The sequence below is a fragment of the Saccopteryx bilineata genome, chromosome 6 (assembly GCF_036850765.1).
Source record: "Saccopteryx bilineata isolate mSacBil1 chromosome 6, mSacBil1_pri_phased_curated, whole genome shotgun sequence".
Taxonomy (NCBI): domain Eukaryota; kingdom Metazoa; phylum Chordata; class Mammalia; order Chiroptera; family Emballonuridae; genus Saccopteryx; species Saccopteryx bilineata.
The window spans coordinates 109,745,029-109,762,940 of NC_089495.1; the positions used below are offsets into that span (position 1 = coordinate 109,745,029).

The 17,912-nt window shown below is 45.5% G+C and overlaps 1 protein-coding gene across 6 annotated transcripts in view; it reads left to right on the forward strand.

Annotated features, from left to right (window-relative positions):
• The window catches only part of THSD1 (thrombospondin type 1 domain containing 1), a 44,818-nt gene extending 28,706 nt beyond the window's left edge, over positions 1 to 16,112 (forward strand). For 5 of the 6 annotated variants that reach the window (XM_066236160.1, XM_066236159.1, XM_066236162.1 and 2 more), the window contains 2 exons: positions 4,918 to 5,076; positions 11,528 to 16,112. In XM_066236160.1, coding sequence (XP_066092257.1) covers positions 4,918 to 5,076; positions 11,528 to 12,921 — 1,553 coding nt within the window. In that variant the 3' untranslated portion in view covers positions 12,922 to 16,112. The remainder of the gene's footprint in view (positions 1 to 4,917; positions 5,077 to 11,527) is intronic. The other variant, XM_066236165.1, reaches the window with a different exon arrangement.
• The last annotated feature ends 1,800 nt before the right edge of the window (positions 16,113 to 17,912 follow it).

A 17,912-nucleotide genomic window follows, 5' to 3' on the forward strand; every position in this document is an offset into this window, starting at 1 on the left:
TTGTAAGGAGTTGGTTTCGTTTTATTTATTTTTCATGTATCTGTCCTATTTTTTCAGCACAATTTATTGGATAGACTGTTTTTACCGTATTATATATTCTTGCCTCCTTTGTGATATATTAATTGACTGTGTAGGCATGGGTTTATTTCTGGGCTCTCTATTCTGTTCCATTGGTCTATGTGTCTATTTTTATGCCAGTAACATGCTATTTTGATTATTGTAGTCTTGAACTCTATTTGATACCAAGTAGCATGATACCACCAACTTTGTTCTTTTTTCTCAATATTGCTTTGGCTATTCAGGGTTCTTTGTGGTTCCATATAAATTTTAGGATTATTTGTTGTAGTTCTGTGAAAAATGCCATTGGGTATTTTGATTGGGATTGCATTGAATCTATAGATTGTTTTGATTAGTGTGGACATTTTAATATTGTTAATTCTTCCTATCCATGAATACAGTATATGCTTCCATTTATTTGTGACTTCTTCAATTACTCTCTTCAATGTCTTATTATTTTCTCAGTATAGTTTTTTACCTCCTTGGTTAAATTTATTCCTATTTTATATTTTTGATGAAATTATAAACAGGATTGTTTTCTTATTTTCTTTTTTGATAGCTTATTATTGATATATAAAAATGTAACCAATTTCTGAATATTTATTTTATATCCTGCTACATTACTGAATTCCTTTACCAATTTTAGTAGTTTTTTGGTGGAAACTTTAGATATTATCTATAGTATCCTGTTGTTTACAAATGACAGTTTTATTTCTTCCTTTTCAATTTGGATGCCTTTTAATTTACTTTTCTTATCTGATTGCTCTGGCTAGGACTTCTGATACTCTGTTAAATAGAAGTGGTAAAAGTGGAGAACTTTGTTTTGTTCCTGATCTTAAGAATAATGCTTTTAGCTTTTCCCCACTGAATATATTAGCTGTGGGTTTGTTATATATGGACTTTATTATGGTGAGGCATATTCCTTCTATTTCCAATCAGCTAAGATTTTTAAAAATCATAAATGGATGCTGGATTTTATCAAATTCTTTTTTTGTATCTATTGCTATTATGATTTTTATCTTTCACTTGTTTATGTGGTATAACATATTAATTGATTTTGGAATATTGAATCAACCTTGAATTCTAGGAATAAATACCATTTGAATATAGTGTATGAGTTTTTAAATGTATTGCTGAATTTGGTTTGCTAATATTTTGTTGTGGATTTTTGCATCTGTGTTCATGCTATGTTATAGGATATTGGCTTATGATTATCTTGTTTTGGAATCTGAGTCATGCTGGCCTTGTAAAATGAACTTGGAAGCCTTTTCTCTTGAATTTTTTGGAACATTTTGTGAAGATTGAATATTAATTATTTTCTTGAATGTTTGGTAAAAGTCACCTGTGAAGTTATTGGGTCCAGGATTTTTGTTTATTGGGAGTTTTTATTTTATTTTTTTTAAGATATGGTTTTGTTTGTGGTAATTGGTCTCTTCAGACTTTCTGTTTCTTCTTGACTCAGTTTTGGAAGATTGTATGTTTCTGGGAATTGATTCATTTCTTGCGATCTGTTGCCATAGAGTTTTTATAGTATTTTCTTATAATCTCTGTATTTCTATAATGTCAGTTGTCACTTCTCCTCTTTCATTTCTGATTTTATTTATTTGGGTTCTCTCTTTTTGACTTGATGAATCTGGTTAAAGTTTTATGAATTTTATCTTTTCAGAGAACCAGCTCTTCATTTCATGGATCATTTTTGCATTTTTTTAGACTCTTTTTAAAAATTTCTACTTTGTTTGGGTGTGCTGATTGTCAAGCTAATCAGGTGGTGTTTGGCTGTGGTCTGAAGCCAGCCACTGGTTCTGGGGCCTCTTGAAAGAGTCTCCAGTGCAGATCAATGTCAGATGCTGCTTGTGACTGTCCTGGGCCTACCTGTTAGGCACTATCAAACTATTGCCATTGGTGACTGCTATGCTGGGCCTGGATGCACATGGGAGGGGCCATACTGTGAATCAAGGCTGGCTAATATCAGTATTGGGCCTGGGGCAGACCAGCAAAAGGTTCAAGGCACCTTGAAACTAGCTGCAGTGTCTCTGCTGCCCATAAGGCTCAGCTGCTGAAAGAGCCTTGGATAGAACATGAGTTTGGTAAGCCTGGTGTCAGGGAGTCATCAGGGTGGAGCTAGTGGAGTTCACTAAACTAATGCAGAATCAAGTTTCACTGTTTGGAGGAGGGTTCAACACAGGGACAATGGTGGCATCCCTCCAGTCCTTGCCTTGAAGACACTCAATTCAGTGTTTCCCTACGGCAGTCCCTGAGGTTGACTAGGGTATTTATTATTATTATTATTATGATGATGATGATGATGATGAAAGACAGCAACTCAGGCCCATCCTGGTTATATGAAAGAGCCTTGGGCTGTGGGCAGCTTGGGTGGGGCAATATCTCAGGAAGTCATCATGTAGAATTAGTGGAGTTCACCAGGCTAATGCAAGTTCACATTTGGCAGGTGGCAACCACCCTTCCAGCCCCTGTCCTGATGCCACACAGTTCAGCCTGTCCCTGGTTGTCTCTGACAACCCCCAAGCTTGACAAGAATTTCTCAAGAGTTTTTAAGGAAAGACTGCAGTGCAGGCTCAGGCTGATTGCCTCCAAAAGAGCCTCAGGCTATGGGCAAATTGGATGGGGCGGGGTCTCAGGGAGTCATCACGGTAGACATAGCAGAATTCACTAGGCCAATGCATGTTCAGATTTGGCTCGTGGAGGGGGAGCTTACTACAGGAGATATGGCACCTGATGGCCATGTGGCAGGAGGGTTCAACACAGGGACAATGACAACGGTTCCACCAGCCCTTGCATGGAAGCCACACAACTCAGTCTCTCTCTGTATATCTCTGGTGCCCACCAAGCCACTTTCCCTCTGCCAGTGCCCAAGGAGAGTGCTTGCGAGTGAGAATTTGTGTGTTGGCTCTTTGAGAGGGCACCTGGGTCTCCAGCAGCCTTCCATCTCACCAGGAAGAATGGAGGAATCCCTGCTTATTTTCACAGCCAGATGTTATATGGACTCTTCTCCTAGCACTGGTGTTACAGGCTGGGGAGCTCAGCAGGTGGCTGACACCCCTTGTTCCTCAGTGGAGAATCTCTGCAGATACTTCTTTGGACTCTCAACTATTGCACTTGGGTGTAGGGCCAGTCTGTTTTGTGTCTCCGCCCTTCATACCAGTCTTGACATGGCTTCTTTTATTTATTGATAGATTGATTTTTTTTTTTTTCCAGAAAAAGGAGGTAGGGGGGAGCAAGAAGTAGGGAGCAGGAAGCATCAACTCTTAGTTGCTTCACTTCAGTTGTTCATGGTTGCTTGTTGTATGTGCCTTGACTGGGTAAGCCCAAGGTTTTGAACCTGCGACCTCAACATTCCAGGTTGACATTGATCCACTATGCCACCACAGGCCCAGCAATGTGGCTTCTTCTTTATACCCTTAATTATAGGACTTCTGCTCAACTAGTCTTGAGATGGTTATCCAGGTTGATTGTTATATTATTTAGTTGTAATTCGGTGTGTTCATGGAAGGAAGTGAGTACAGTGTTCACCTACTCCACCATCTTGACCAGAACCCCTCCTGAACGATATTATAGCATTTCTTGTAGTGAAGTTCTGCTGGTAATTTATTAGTTTTTGTTTGTCTGAAAAGTCTTTATTTCTCCTTTATTTTTGGATATGGAATTCTGGGTTGCTTATTTTTTCTTTCAGTACTTTAAAGATAGCAGCAATTCAGTGTCTGGCTTGCATGGCAGGGAGTCTGCTGTCACGCTCTTCTTCCTTCTTCTGTGTGTGGTACATTCCACCTTCCACATTCTCTTCTGCCACAAAGTTTTCAGTTTGGCTTTGTCTTTAGCAGTTTGAATATAGCGTATCCAAGCTGTTTGTTTTCTTTTTAAAATTTACCCAGCGTGGTGCCTTGAGTGCCTTGGCTGTGCCCCTGCCGCAGTGGCAGGCTGTTGCTGTTTGGTACTTGGTCATTGCTGGCATGGCTCAGGGGTGGGGACGGGTGACGGGGTGAGAGAGCATACTCCTGTGCCAGCTTAGTCTTAGTGTTAGACACGTACTGTGCCCTCGAGTCTCAGAGGTGGGGCCTTCTTGATGATACTGCCCCTCCCGAGTGGTAGAAACCCTCTGACAATCTGAGCCCAAGGTATTTTCTGCTCCTTTTCAGGAGTGTAGGGATTTCTTCTTTTTTTTATTCTCTAGCAGCAGTGGGCGCTCTGAGAGCGACAGGGTTTTATGCCTCGTCCCCAGTGGTTGAGGCTGTTGTTGATAGCACCCATGGAGGATGAAATCTGGATGAGGTGTGAGTCTTTCCCACCGTGCTACTTCTTCCTTGCTCAGGCCTCCACCAAGAGAGGGAGGCTTTTTCTGGTCTTGTGCCTTCCCCCAGTCCTTCTTGTGAGCAACATCTGGTAACATCTGGGGGAAGAGCCTGCAAGTGCTTGCAAACTCCCCTTGAGTATATGGCTCCCAGGGGTTCTGTGTCTCCGTGCTAGCCCCTGTTACATTTTTCATGACTTCTTCACACCAGCTTGTGTGAAGCCTGGCACCTGCCCCAGGAAGCAATGTTTGCATCCTGTCTTTTTTTAGAGGAGCCTGTCTTTCCTTATATGTCAGGACATTTGGCTGTCCTGTGACCTTAGTTCTCTGGTAGATTCTAGAAAGCTTAATATTTTGTAGTTTCTTTACACAGTTTTCTCTTGTTTCAAGGGTAGAAGCAGCAACGCTCTTTACAGCTTTCTGTGTCTTTGGGAATGCTTTCGTTCACTGACTTTTCAAGGCCCCAAATTTGAGTTTTTCTGCTTCATTTGGGTGCAGTTAAATTCTGATTCTCAAAGGAACTAGCACTAAAAGCATGGCTGATGTCCTTGCAGAAACTTGGGGACTGTGGCAGCCGTGGAGCCAGTGTAGCGCCACATGTGGGGATGGTGTCAGAGAGCGTCGCCGCCTGTGCCTGACTTCCTTCCCCTCCAGACCTGGCTGCCCCGGAATGTCCTCGGAGACCTCCCAGTGTTCCCTGGAGGAGTGTGCCGGTAGGTATTCTTCCTTTGGGAATCTCTCCCCAGAGAGACTACTGAACCAACACCTGCCTGAAAATCACCAATCCAAGTTCAGGGAGTGGACTCATTAAAATTCTGTTACTGCTGTTGGCTGCACTAATCCTATACTCACTGGGGTGTCACTGACTGGGAAAAGCTTGCCAGTGAGATGACAGGGACCTAACAGTGTAGAAGATAGGGAAATGATAAGAAAGTCCATCAAAATTAAATATTCAGACATATAAGATTATTTTTAAAAATATATAAATGGGAGAGATAATAATTTTTCCCAAGATATTTTTGTTTTTGTTTTTACTTTTATTTTATTTCTTCCTCCTTCTCACCAAAATTGTGGGAAAACATTTAATGTTTTTCTCCCCATCATCCCAGAAAAGTTCCAAGGAACCACATAGACCGTTGCTTGTGAAAATGGGGCAAGATACCCTGTCTTATTCCCTGGGTGACCCTATATTTATTCTTTACCAGCCTACCCAGGAGGGGGATGTAGGGAGAGTTCTTGCCATCACCTAGTGACTGGCCTTCCCTTCATCCTCTAAGCATCTTGAAAGCACACAGTAGTCAATGCTCAATGGGAATTTGATGGGAATTTTCTCTAGATGTGATGTGCACATGGCTTAGGTTTGCATTAGCTTATGGAACCGAATCCCATTCATTTGCCACAGGTCACAGTAATAAATAATTCTCGCTCTTCCTGCGCACCATTCTACTTTCTGATAATAACCAGTCCCCCACTCAGCTGGCCGGCCTCTGCTCTAGTCCTGACCCTTAGATAAAGTGCCCCTGTCAAGTCCACCTTCCAATTCCAGGTTAGAAAACCATCCCTACTTCCTTGTCGCATTATCACTGAAGAAGTTAGATGTTTTTCTGTGCTTGGATGTCAAGATAACTTTCAGCTAAAACTACAGGTTATCTGGCAACACCCTGGTCAGTGTCCAGGGCTATGAGCTTAGAGAAATCATTCTCACTGCTCGTCCTCCCAGCCGGGCTACAGCCCTTCTTCCCTTTATTCCAGTATCCTGGGTTGTTCTCTCCTCTATGTGTTTTCTATTTCAGCTTCTCCTAGCCTTGAGCCTGCCCCTTCTTTTTTATAAGTCTTGGGACATACCCTGAATCTGTTCTTTCTCCAGTTATATCTCATTCTGCTTTCTAAGGCTCTTCTCTGTCTACTCTCTTCTTTTTTCTTTTTTATTTATTTATTTTTATTTTTTGTATTTTTCTGAAGTTGGAAACCGGGACGCAGTCAGACTCCCGCATGTGCCCGACCAGGACCCACCTGGCATGCCCACCAGGGGGGGATGCTCTGCCCATCCAGAGAGTCGCTCTTGCAACCAGAGCCATTCTAGCTAGCGCCTGAGGCAGAGGCCATGGAGCCATCCTCAGCGCCCAGGCCAACTTTGCTGCAATGGAGCCTCAGCTGCAGGAGGGGAAGAGAGAGACAGAGAGGAAGGAGAGGGGGAGGGGTGGAGAAGCAGATGGGCGCTTCTCCTGTGTGCCCTGGCGGGGAATTGAACCCGGGACTCCTGCACGCCAGGCCGACGCTCTATCACTGAGCCAACCGGCCAGGGCTTGTCTACTCTCTTCTTTATAAGTTCCCTTCGCTGTCCACAGTTCCTTCCTTGTGTGTAACTTTCTTCAAATATACCTGTTCCTCTTCAATCTGCTATGGCATGTTGTATTAAGGTATTCCATCTAGAGTTCCGTAGTACTCACATGAATTGGATATCACTCGCCAGTGGCTTTTATTGCACCTTGATACCGTTGAAGTGACAACAGTACCAACCATTAATTGGCCATCTGCTGTGTGCTAGCATGTTAAATACATCATCTCACTTAAAGCTCACAACTCTACAAGGTAAGGATTATTATGCTGGACTCAGACCTTGAGAGCTTGCTGCTACTAGGCATTTTCCTACGTGCCTTTTGCACATGAAGTAGGTACATCATTCTCTCCACGTACAGATGAGGCCTTGGTGGCAAAGAGAGAGTGAGTAACCTGTCCAAGACCATGAAGCTAGAAAGCAAAGAACCAGATCTGATCCCAGACTAAGCCACCTGTTTTTGAATGCTCTGCCTTTCTATACAGGCTAGTGTAGCTTTCTAGAAGCATCAACAACCTGAAATCAGCAATTATTTTTGAGGACATGTGGTATTATTTCATGTTCTGGCATCTTAACTCTTTAATACTGGATGGGACCTAGAAATGTGTACATTATAAGTTAGCAAAAAGGATAGATGTTACAGGTACACCACTCCTTTTACTATAAGTGGTCCTCAGATAAATGCTTATGTAGATAAATGTGTTCATTTCTTTCAAGTTTCAAGTGTTCTCCTTTTCCTGTTCAGCCTGTCTTTCATTCCTTGGAAATCTAGAGGTCTGTTCACAGGCTGCTTACCATCAGGAAATCTCCTTCGTTTCAGGTGAAGGAGGAGAGGCTAGGTAAGGCAGCGATGGGCAAGGCCAGCGGCTTTGGGGCTTCTCTCCAGCTACGGTTTTGAAGGGGTCCAGCCAGGTCACCAATAACAACTAAGGGAAGAGGCCCAGAATACGTAGCAGCAATGCTGCTACCCCCTGATGTCAGCAGCCACTGCAGATGGAAGAAGTGATAAGTGAGGGAGAAAGTCATTATGCAACTATTTTATTATTGTTTTTTAATTTAAAAAATTTTCATTGACTGATTTTAGCCAGAGAGGAAGGGAGAGAGAAAGAGACAGGAACATCAATCTGTTCCTGTATGAGCCCTGACCGAACCAGCAACCTCATGCTTTGGGCTGGTGCTCTAAGCAATGGAGCTGTTTGGCCAGGGCTCATTATTCAATGTTTTCACTTGCTTGAGAGTTTTGAGTTTTGTTTGGCTCCGAAAGGGTGTTTCCACACCAAGCTCCGAGTCTGGTTCTGTGTTAATTTGGTCCATAGTGTTTAACACGAGAGGAGGAGGATCCAGTTGCCTTGCACCCACATTCTGCCCAGTGGAATATTGATCATTTTGCTATTACCTTTTTAATACTGAATCAATTGATTAATTAATCTCCCATTTATTGAGTACCAGCTATGTGCAAGTTACTGTGACCGGGGTTGGGAATATAGAGAGAGGGCACGTCCCTGTCTGGAAGGGGCTTATGATACAGTTGCTCAGCAGACACGTAAACAGGCACAACATGCAATACAATATAGAGCCTGGACCAACAAAGGTATCCATAGCTCCTTTGGAGAGCTTTCAGGGCTAGTAATCCATGCTGGGCATGCCTCTGTTCTCGGAGCTGAAAGTATGTGAGCTGAAGTTTGAAAGTGGAGTAGGTGCTACCCCGACGACCCTGGTGACAAGGGAAATTTTAGCAAAGGGGTGAAAACATCAAAGGTGGCACATTGAGACCCAGAGAACTGGAAATTGTTTAGTGTGGCTAGAGGATAGTGTGCTGGGAGGGGGGATAAGCACAAGGCTTGACAAGTTGGCAGGGGCCAGGTCCTGAGGGGCCTTCTGAGGTCGGACATGTGATTTAGAGGCGTGATTTAGAGGCGTCTCCCAGCTGTGGTGCGGCGTGCTGATCGGCACGGGCAGGAGTGGCAGCAGCGAGGGCTGTCGGGTTCTACTGTAACCCTGGTGAAAAATGAAGTGCCCTGGGAGTGCATACAGCCCCTGCCTCTGCACAGACGGCGGGCCGTTCCTCTGAAATCAGTTATCTTACAGGAGGCACAGGGTCTCGGGAGAAGATGGTGAGTCTTGGGCACTTGGAGCTGACAGCATTGGTGAGACACTGACAGGGACAGCAGGTGGTGGAGCCAGGATGGGATCTAGACCTCTCTCTCTCCAAAGCTCACGTTCTTCTCTCCAAATCAGCTGAGTATTACCATTGAAACCAAGAAGAGAAAAAGTCACAGGAAGTGTCGGACGTTAGCCAATGCTGCCGAGTGCAAGGACTATCAGAATGGAACTTTTTTGAATTTGGCTACTAGGTCATTAATGACCCTGACAGAGCAGTTGGAACTACTGGAATCCTGAGGGCAGGTTGCACTACCTGCCAGAGGTAGCACTGTGGAAGCAACATGTCATCAGAGGTGGACTCCTTCTGTAAGCCTGGCTGGGAAGACAAGGAGCAAGAAGTGGCTGTGGCAGTGCGGAGAGGTTCTAGAGAGGTATTTGTAAAGCGAGAAGAGCTTGAGCATGTGTCTGTGGAGCTACACACAGGAGAGGCTGGATGGTCTTGGTGCGGAGGAATGGTCCCTCTTGGGAAGGTGGCTTAGAGCACTTTTTAGGAAGACACCAATACTAATTCCATAGAGAAAGACGTAAACAGATATGCAGTTGCTGGTAAGTTTATGGGGACAGAGTATGTCAGAACTAGCTCAGGTGTACTTGCCTGACAGCTTCCATTTGTTTAAGACCTCGCAGACTTCCGAGGTAGAGGATCAGGTAGGGGATTGAGGAAAGTAGTGAAATTTTGAAGCAGTTGTGTGGACGTTGGAAGAGAGAGTTGCTTAGGAACCCATGGAAGGATCTGTGGGCAGCCAAGGCAGAGTACTGCCAACACGCGGGGGCACGGGACTGTATGGTGAGTTATTTTCTTCACCAGGCCCTGGCTGCAGCAGCTGAGAATTCCCTGGTCTGAGTTTATCTGGGGATGGGCTTCTGCTGCAGAGCAGGGAAAGCGTACACCTCTGTATGAGAGGTCAGAGACTTGAGAGTATTGGCAGGAGAATGGTTTCAGTGATGGAGCGTGGGTGTAGGGAGAGAAGGGAGGCCAGGATGTGGCCGGCAGACTGGGAGAAACACTGGGGCTGCAGAATCAGAAGTGGCAGTGAGCTGCAGAATCAGAAATGGCAGTGAGCTGCAGAATCAGGAGTGGCAGTGAGCTTGGGTAACCAGTGTTGGAGAGCGGGTGAGTGAGAGGGAAGTACAGCCAGAAGGTGGGCCATGAAGTTTATATTTCAGAAGAAGAGCAACTTCAGACCATGGGAATGATGTGTGGGATGGACACTGAAGTCACCCAAATGGTCCCAGTATGGGATGTTGAGGAAGACGAGGTTGGGGATTGAGAGTTGACAATATTTAGGGAGGAGTAGAGGGATCATATGAGTGGATGGCTTCAGCATCAAAAGAGAAGTTTTATATGGAGGTGAGAGAGTTGGTTGAAAGTTGCAGTCAGAAACGAGAGGGAGGACACAAATGTTGCTGGCCCTGTTTGCCTATAAAGTATGTGTCAAGCTCCGCCCCCCCCCCCCGTGGTGGGGGGAGAGTGGGAGAGAAGCTGCGCCCTGCGGGTCATCCAGTTCTCAGGTCAGGCAAGGAGGTGGAGGGCGTGCTTGCTGGAAAGGTTCGGGATGTCGAGGAGCTTGGCTGGCAGGTGTCCCAGAGGGTACTTCAGAGAGGAATGAAGGGGGTGGGAGGACAGGTCCCCATAGCCCATTGCAATAAGATGATAGGAAAAAAGAGATCAGACAGGTGACTGGAAGGACTTGAATGGTGGACAGTGACCAAGAAGGAAAGAAATATAAGACCTAGTGGCATAAGTTGGTCTGAGGTTCCCAACTCAGTGACAGTAAGGACAGCCTCATATGACCTCTGAGTCTTGGTGAAGCACTTTGATGACTGCGTGATAAACCCACCTGAGAGAGCAAGGAAGAAGAAAAACCAATGCCGCATGGGAGGTAGGGACGGAAGTGGAGAGCTGAACACGGAGAGCGAGACAGCAGGGGCCTAACACTGAGGAAAGAGTTCCTGGATGTTGGGAAGGAAAAGTGAATTACATTGTCAAAAGTCTTATTTTCATGCATGATTTTCTCTTGACATGTGCTAAGATAGGTATTACCTACCTAAACTATTTTGCATTTTGAGTTTTATATTGTATATATAATACAGTACACTTCAGAAGCACATTTAACTACAGATGTCCCACGTACATTAAGTGAAAACTTTGATTTTACTTTGTTCCTCGCGCTGCTTCTATGTAGACAATGTGAGGCAAGTGTCAGCAGGAGCTGTGAGCCCACTCACGGTGATTGTGTTATTTGGTCACCTCACTTCTCTGCGTCTCTGTTTTTAGTCTGGCTTAAGGTGCCAGTAGAGATATGTAGGCAAGATTACAAATGCTAGTCCTTGTTTAGTTTACTTTTTTTTTAGTGCCCGAGGCAGAGGCTCCACAGAGCTATCGGGGCTGATCCACCCCAACCAGTGGAGCCAGCGAGGGGATAGGGACGGGTGGAGAAGCAGATGGTGGATTCTCCTCTGTGTCCTTAACTGGAATGGAACCCCGACATCCACCTGCCCATAGCGCTCTACCAACCACTGAGCAAACAGGCCAGGGCAGTTTACCTCTTTAAGTGCTGGATAGTTGGTTCAAGCCACTCAGAGATCTTAAAACTAGGCAGAGACCACGCTACTACTAGAGCAAGCATTTATTCTTCCCTCCCCCCTTTTATTTTTTTTAGCTTTTTGGCCATCCAGCCCGTCTCCACTTCAGCCACAGGGTCCAGTGAAGTCCAACAACATCGTGACGGTCACGGGGATATCCCTGTGCTTGTTCATCATCGCCGCCACCGTGCTCATCACACTGTGGCGGAAATTCGGCCGCCCCCCCAAGTGCCGCGCCCCCGCCCGGCACAACTCCATGCATTCCCCAGGCTTCCGCAAGAACTCCGACGAGGAGAACATCTGCGAGCTGAGCGAGCAGCGCGGCAGCTTCTCGGACGCCGGCGACGGGCCTGCCGGGAGCCCGGGGGACACGGGCATGCCCCTGACCTGCAGGCAGGGCGCGCCGGCCGCCCCCGACGACGAGGCCTCGGGCAGCGAGAGCTTCCAGTCCAATGCCCAGAAGATCATCCCCCCGCTGTTCAGCTACCGGCTCGCCCAGCAGCAGCTGAAGGAGATGAAGAAGAGAGGCCTGACGGAGACCACCAAGGTGTACCACGTGTCGCAGAGCCCCCTGACGGACACGGCCATCGACCCCGCCACGGCCCCCGCCTCAGACCCGCCCTTGGACCTGGACAGCCCAGAGGAGGCTGTCGCGAACAAGTTCCGGATCAAATCCCCGTTTCTGGACCAGCCTGCGGTCAGCGCCGGCGAGAAGCCTGCCTCCCGGCTGGATGTCACCATGTCCCAGGCCAGCTGCGCCATCAGCCCCAGCCAGACCCTGATCCGTAAGTCCCAGGGGAGGCACGGGGGCAGCCGAGGGGGGCTGCTGGAGAGGAGCCACCCCAGGAGTCTCCATTTCAGGAGGACGGCCAGTTTCCATGAAGCCAAGCAGGCCCGGCCGTTCCGGGAGAGGAGCATGTCCACGCTGACCCCGCGACAGGCCCCGGCCTACAGCGCCAGGACGCGGCCCTGGGACCAGGCCGAGGGCAGGGTTCGGCCTCAGAGTCGAGGTGCTGGTATGTTTCCTGAGAAACCCGGCCATTTCCAAGGAGCAGGAGGAGCCAATGGCCCATTAAGCCCTGTCCCTAACCCCTACAGCTTGGGGCAGCCCGTGAGGAAACCAGATCCAGCGGTTTGCCAGGCAGGGTTCATGACAGGAGGTGAGAGATGGGAGCCTCCCAGAGCTCGGAGGGGCCCATCCTCCGGTCACAGGAGCGTCTCAAGGAAGCAGCCTTCGCCCACTGCCCCCAAAGACAGCTCTCACAGGGTCAGCCCGCTGAGCCCTTCTCAGTGTAGGAAAGACAGGTGTCAGAGCTTCCCCGTTCACCCCGGGCTTGCCTTCTATGACAATACGTCATTTGGCCTCACGGAGGCTGAGCAGAGGATGCTGGACCTCCCAGGGTATTTCGGGTCAAACGAGGAGGAGGATGAAACCACAAGTACACTTAGTGTGGAGAAACTGGTCATCTAGAGCAAGATCAGCCTGAGACTTGACACAGCTGGTGTCCTTTGCCCAGCTCACGGTGGCAGCTGCTGTCACTGTGCTGTGGACCGTTCTGTGTAACCCACTGTACAGTGGACAGAGTGGGCAGGAAGTAGCTTGTGTGTGCTCATGCATTCTAATTCATAAGAAGAAGGTATTTATCCTGAGATTTTTCCCTTTGTTATCTTTTTTATATTGGTTTATTACTAATAACTATGATAATAAAATGTAAACAAGAGTGAAATAGGGCTTGGCCTCACCTGTGGATATGACAGATGACAAGATGTGGTCTGTGAGTAGGGCATGCTTTGAACACATCATTGGCAGTTTCCAACTTGAAACAAACTTGGGAGTCTCAGCCCTAATAAGGGCTGGAACAAAGTGAACTTGCTTATACAACTTGGAATTGTAATTTATTAAGATATAATACTTAGGAATTTGATGCCTACCGGGGCAATACTGAACATGTCTCATGTTTGGCTAATTAAGTCAGCTATGACTACAGTATTATGTACCAGGCTACTTGGACATGGTGATACTGCGAGATATTCCAGAGGAACTTTCAGGCCCGTGTTGGGTGATACCTTACTTTTTTAATGCAATGAAGAGTTCTGGTGACTTGACATCAAAGTATGTGAGTTACCTCCGCTTTGGAGAAATAATGTAAGAAACTGATTGTTCAGATAGTGAGTCAAATGAAGACCTGTCCATACATCCTTCACTGTTTTGAGCAAAAAGTAAACATTTTGGAAAGGAGGGTATTGTCTCCTGAGGAGCCCTGCTGGGAGCATGGGCAGAGGATGCTGGCCAGGACCCTGCCTGGCATCGGGAGCTGCCTGTGTGCTCCTGGGCCAGCATGGCAGCCGGGGCCCCGTGGGGGGTCATCCTGCAACCGGGATGGGTGTGTTTCTCAAGACAACTTTATCATGTCTATCAGAAAGGATGTGAATTATCTCAGATATATCTCAGAAAGCAGGTGGACTAGATTATGCTCCAGTCGGTTGGTGTTATTTAATTGGAAGAAAGAGGAAAGAAGAAAAGAGAAAATTCTTTTAGACATTTAGATTCACTTTTGTATTCTGATTCAATCTGCCTACATTTTACAGATGAAGACTTTGAGGCTCAGGGAGGGAATGTACTCCAGCAGGGTTGGAATAACACGGACTCATTTTTATTCTAACTGCCAAACTCTTTGCATTCTGCCATCACAAGTCTCTGCAAGTCTTCTCTAACAGTAGCAGCTTCGGGAGGAAGCTGGCCCTTTGGCAGTAAGAAGGCACAGAGCAGTGCCTTTACTAGCTTTTCCCAAAGAGAGGAAGCTTTCTGCTGCTTGATGTGGAGACTGGTTTTGCAACTTGCTTTGTTTGAAAGTGAGGGATACACAATAGAACCTAAAGGTTGGGCTCCTTCATTGGACGCCTGCCATCAGCTACCACGTGAGTACTCTGCAGTAGGGTGTGCTTGCGTTCAGCCCTTGAACCTAAGGCCTTATCTGCCTGCACTACAGTGATGCACTTCCCTCCTCGTTCCCCTGACCTCTCTGTCTGCCACACCCAGCCTGCCATTTAGACCATTTTCCTTCTTCCTTTTCATGTTTATCAGGATGTCAGCCTGCTGGCGGGGTTTCAGGGACCATTGGAGAGAGTGGAATTAGATGGGACAACCCCCCCCCCCCAACCGCAAATGAAAATACTGTACTTTTAAAAGTTCTCTTGTATTTGTTGCATGATCACTTTATCTGTGCCATTATTATTGAAAATTAAAACATACTTCCTTTTGGCACTGCTATAATGATAACTAGGTACCTTTTAGGAACAGGAAAGAATGGGTTATCCAGTGGTGTGAGACAGCTGGTGTGTGCTGATACAGCGAAGAGGAAGCCAGACTTTATAATTTTCCATTTTCTGTGTTTATCATACTAGAAAACTTTGTTCTCTCTCCAAGTTCATAGGCTTATGTGCCATCCTTTGGGGACAAAGGGTACATACTCACTAATTTCAGACTTCACAGTGAATTTCTCTACAGTTTTAAACTGAAACCAAAACAGCCACAGGGAATGTGAAAAGTCAAGAAAAACACGATGAGCAGAAGGATTTTCTGTTATGTTCTTCTGCAGTATTTATATCTCTAAATTAATATCACAGTGATCTAATACCAGCATACAACACATTCACTGCCTACATGGTGCAGTTTGCTGTTGCTCTTACCAATACTCAGTCTCAACATTTCACAGTTGATAATTTGGCCTTACCTCTGAGAAACAGAAAAGTGGACACTTCAGCCTGGTCTTTGATGAATACGTGCTAAACTTCACTAGCAATAACCTCCTATTCTGCACTGTTGTGTCCCTAGGTTCTTGCCCCAGTGGCTGCCGTTAGGTAGGAGCTCAGTAAAGATCTGTGGAATAAATAACTAGCTATTCAGAAGCTCTCAGACTACATTTGTGATTGAACTAGAACAATTCTAACACTTTTTATCTTAAACCATTGGAATAAGATGTGTTCCTATGTGATATTGTGGAATTTTCTATAAGTATCCAAAAATGAAGGCCTCATCATTTGGGGCTGTTACCCTGGCTGAAGGGAAAGCATCTCTGGAGCCTGTTGCACCCGTGCACAGTAGTCACTTAGTAAGTTTGAACGTGTATGAGGGAATGGCATCCCAGTGAATGGGGTCCCCTGCCTTCCTAGCAAGTCTCTTCCATTCACCCCACTGCTCTGGAGTCTGCACCAGCAATTTGGGCCGTTGCTCCCCAATTGTGACTTCTAAAGTGAATGTGATAGATTTGAGCACACTCATTATGCCAAGCCCTTGCCACCACTCTCTGAACGATAGTCCAGTCCTTCCTATCAATTTTTTCTCCTCAAGCTCTCTATTCCATGCCAACTTGACCCACAAAATAAAAAATTGTTCTTTACGACTTGATGATTTCTCATTTTATTCTAGATATGTAACTTGTAAAACAACATTGCATAGTTTATAATCTGCAGTTTCTAAGTTATTTTTTCCCATTGGTTTGAGAGAGAGAGAAGCATCAACTCATTGTTTCACTTAGTTGTTCCGTTTAGTTGGGTACTCATTGATTGCTTCTTGTATGTGCCCTTATCAGGCATTGAACCCTCAACCTCTGGTGCACTGGGTAGGCTGATGCTTTATCCACTGAGCCACCTGGCCAGAGCCTCAGTCATTTCTTTTTTTTTTTTTATTCATTTTAGAGAGGAGAGGGAGAGACAGAGAGAGAGAAAGTAGAGACAGAGAGAGAGAAGTGGGGAGGAGCTAGAGCATCAACTCCCATATGTACCTTGACCATGCAAGCCCAGAGTTTCGAACCAGCGACCTCAGCATTTCCAGGTCAATGCTTTATCCACTGCGCCACCACAGGTCAGGCCGCCTCAGTCATTTCTATGCACAAATGACAGTGTATTTAAATCTTATAGTAGTAGTATTATAGTATTATGTAAGGCCCCCGGGTGACACCAGCTGAGACATGGTTTGGACAAAAAAGAAGTAGTTTGGCACAGTCAGAAGCACACAAGTTCAATCCGGGCCCTTCTCTTTCTGGCTGTGTGACATTAGGCAAGACACTTAATCACATGAGTCTCTGTTTTCCAGATGTAAAATGAGTTAATCCCTACCTGGTTATTGGTTTATGATGGGGACTTGAGCACACATAATTATTTCCTCTCCCTCCTAGGACTCAATTAAAATGATAGAAAAGGTACAATACCAAAAAGAGTTTAGAAAACAAAAGGATAAGTGATTTCAATGAATTTCTGTAAGACAAAGTGCATGGAGGAACAGAGTGGAAGAAGCCACAGCCCAGGATATGCTTGGAGGGTCATGGAGATGAGGGAGCCTCCCTCTGTGGTAGAACCTTGCAGAGGTAAGGGAGTCTAGGTTACTAGAATGAAGAGAAGATGAAGAAAGTCACGATCTGTGTATGAAACAGTCGTCCTCCATCACTACCCCTCAACTCGGGTGCCAACTAGGTGTTCAACCACAGAGAAAAGCAAAACCAACCAACCAACCAGCAAATGACCAGAGGGTATATTTCTAAAGACACTGAGGGATCTTTCTGAGAAAATGTGGGCAGTGAGAGTTGTTATTGGTATCCTAGCACAGAGCATCTACCCTCTGGCATTCCAGGGGCCTAAAACAATGATCAGATCTCTGACTACTCACCCTAAATGGAAGCCTGACAGTCAGCAAGTTCCACTTATGTGCTAGACTTTCTAGTTAGCCCTTTCTCCTGTCTCATTTTTCAGAATAGCCTGACAACTGAGAATCACCAAACATTTGAGAAAGCCTGCAGTATGATGAAAGATAAGCAGAGAAAAACTGATCCCAGAGGAAACATATAATCCAGGAAATTCAAGAAGAGTCATATAAAAACCATATAAAACTAATTATCACTAAAAAGGTAGGAAATGACGTTAACATTTATGAAATAAGAACATGATGTTATGAAAAGAAAAAAAATCAGAAAATGGGAAGGAACCCTTGGAAATGAAGTATCTAATAGGAGATGTAAACTAAATTAGAGGAAATCTTCCGAAACCTGGAGCAAAAATATGTAAACAAAGTACTAAATACACACCTGCATAAAAGATAAATCAAAAGGGCATTCAATGAGAGAGTAATAAGAATTCCAGAAAGAACAGAGAAAACCAAGGGGAAAAGACATTAAAGAAATAATACAATGAAAATTTCCAGAATGAAAGATGAGAGTTTTCAGTGAAAAATGTCCTTCTGAATTGAGATTAGAGGCAATGGAAAAGGCCATACATCACTTGGAAGTTTTAGAACAATAAGTTCTACAGAGAAAATCCTAAGAACTTTTCCAGGATGGGAGAACGCAAACTCCCACAAGAAACGAAAATCATGGCATTAGATTGTGATTAGCTTTACTAGAAGCAGTGGTATCACACCTTCAAAATTCAGGGGGAAATAATTTTCAACCAGGGAAACATGCTTAGTCC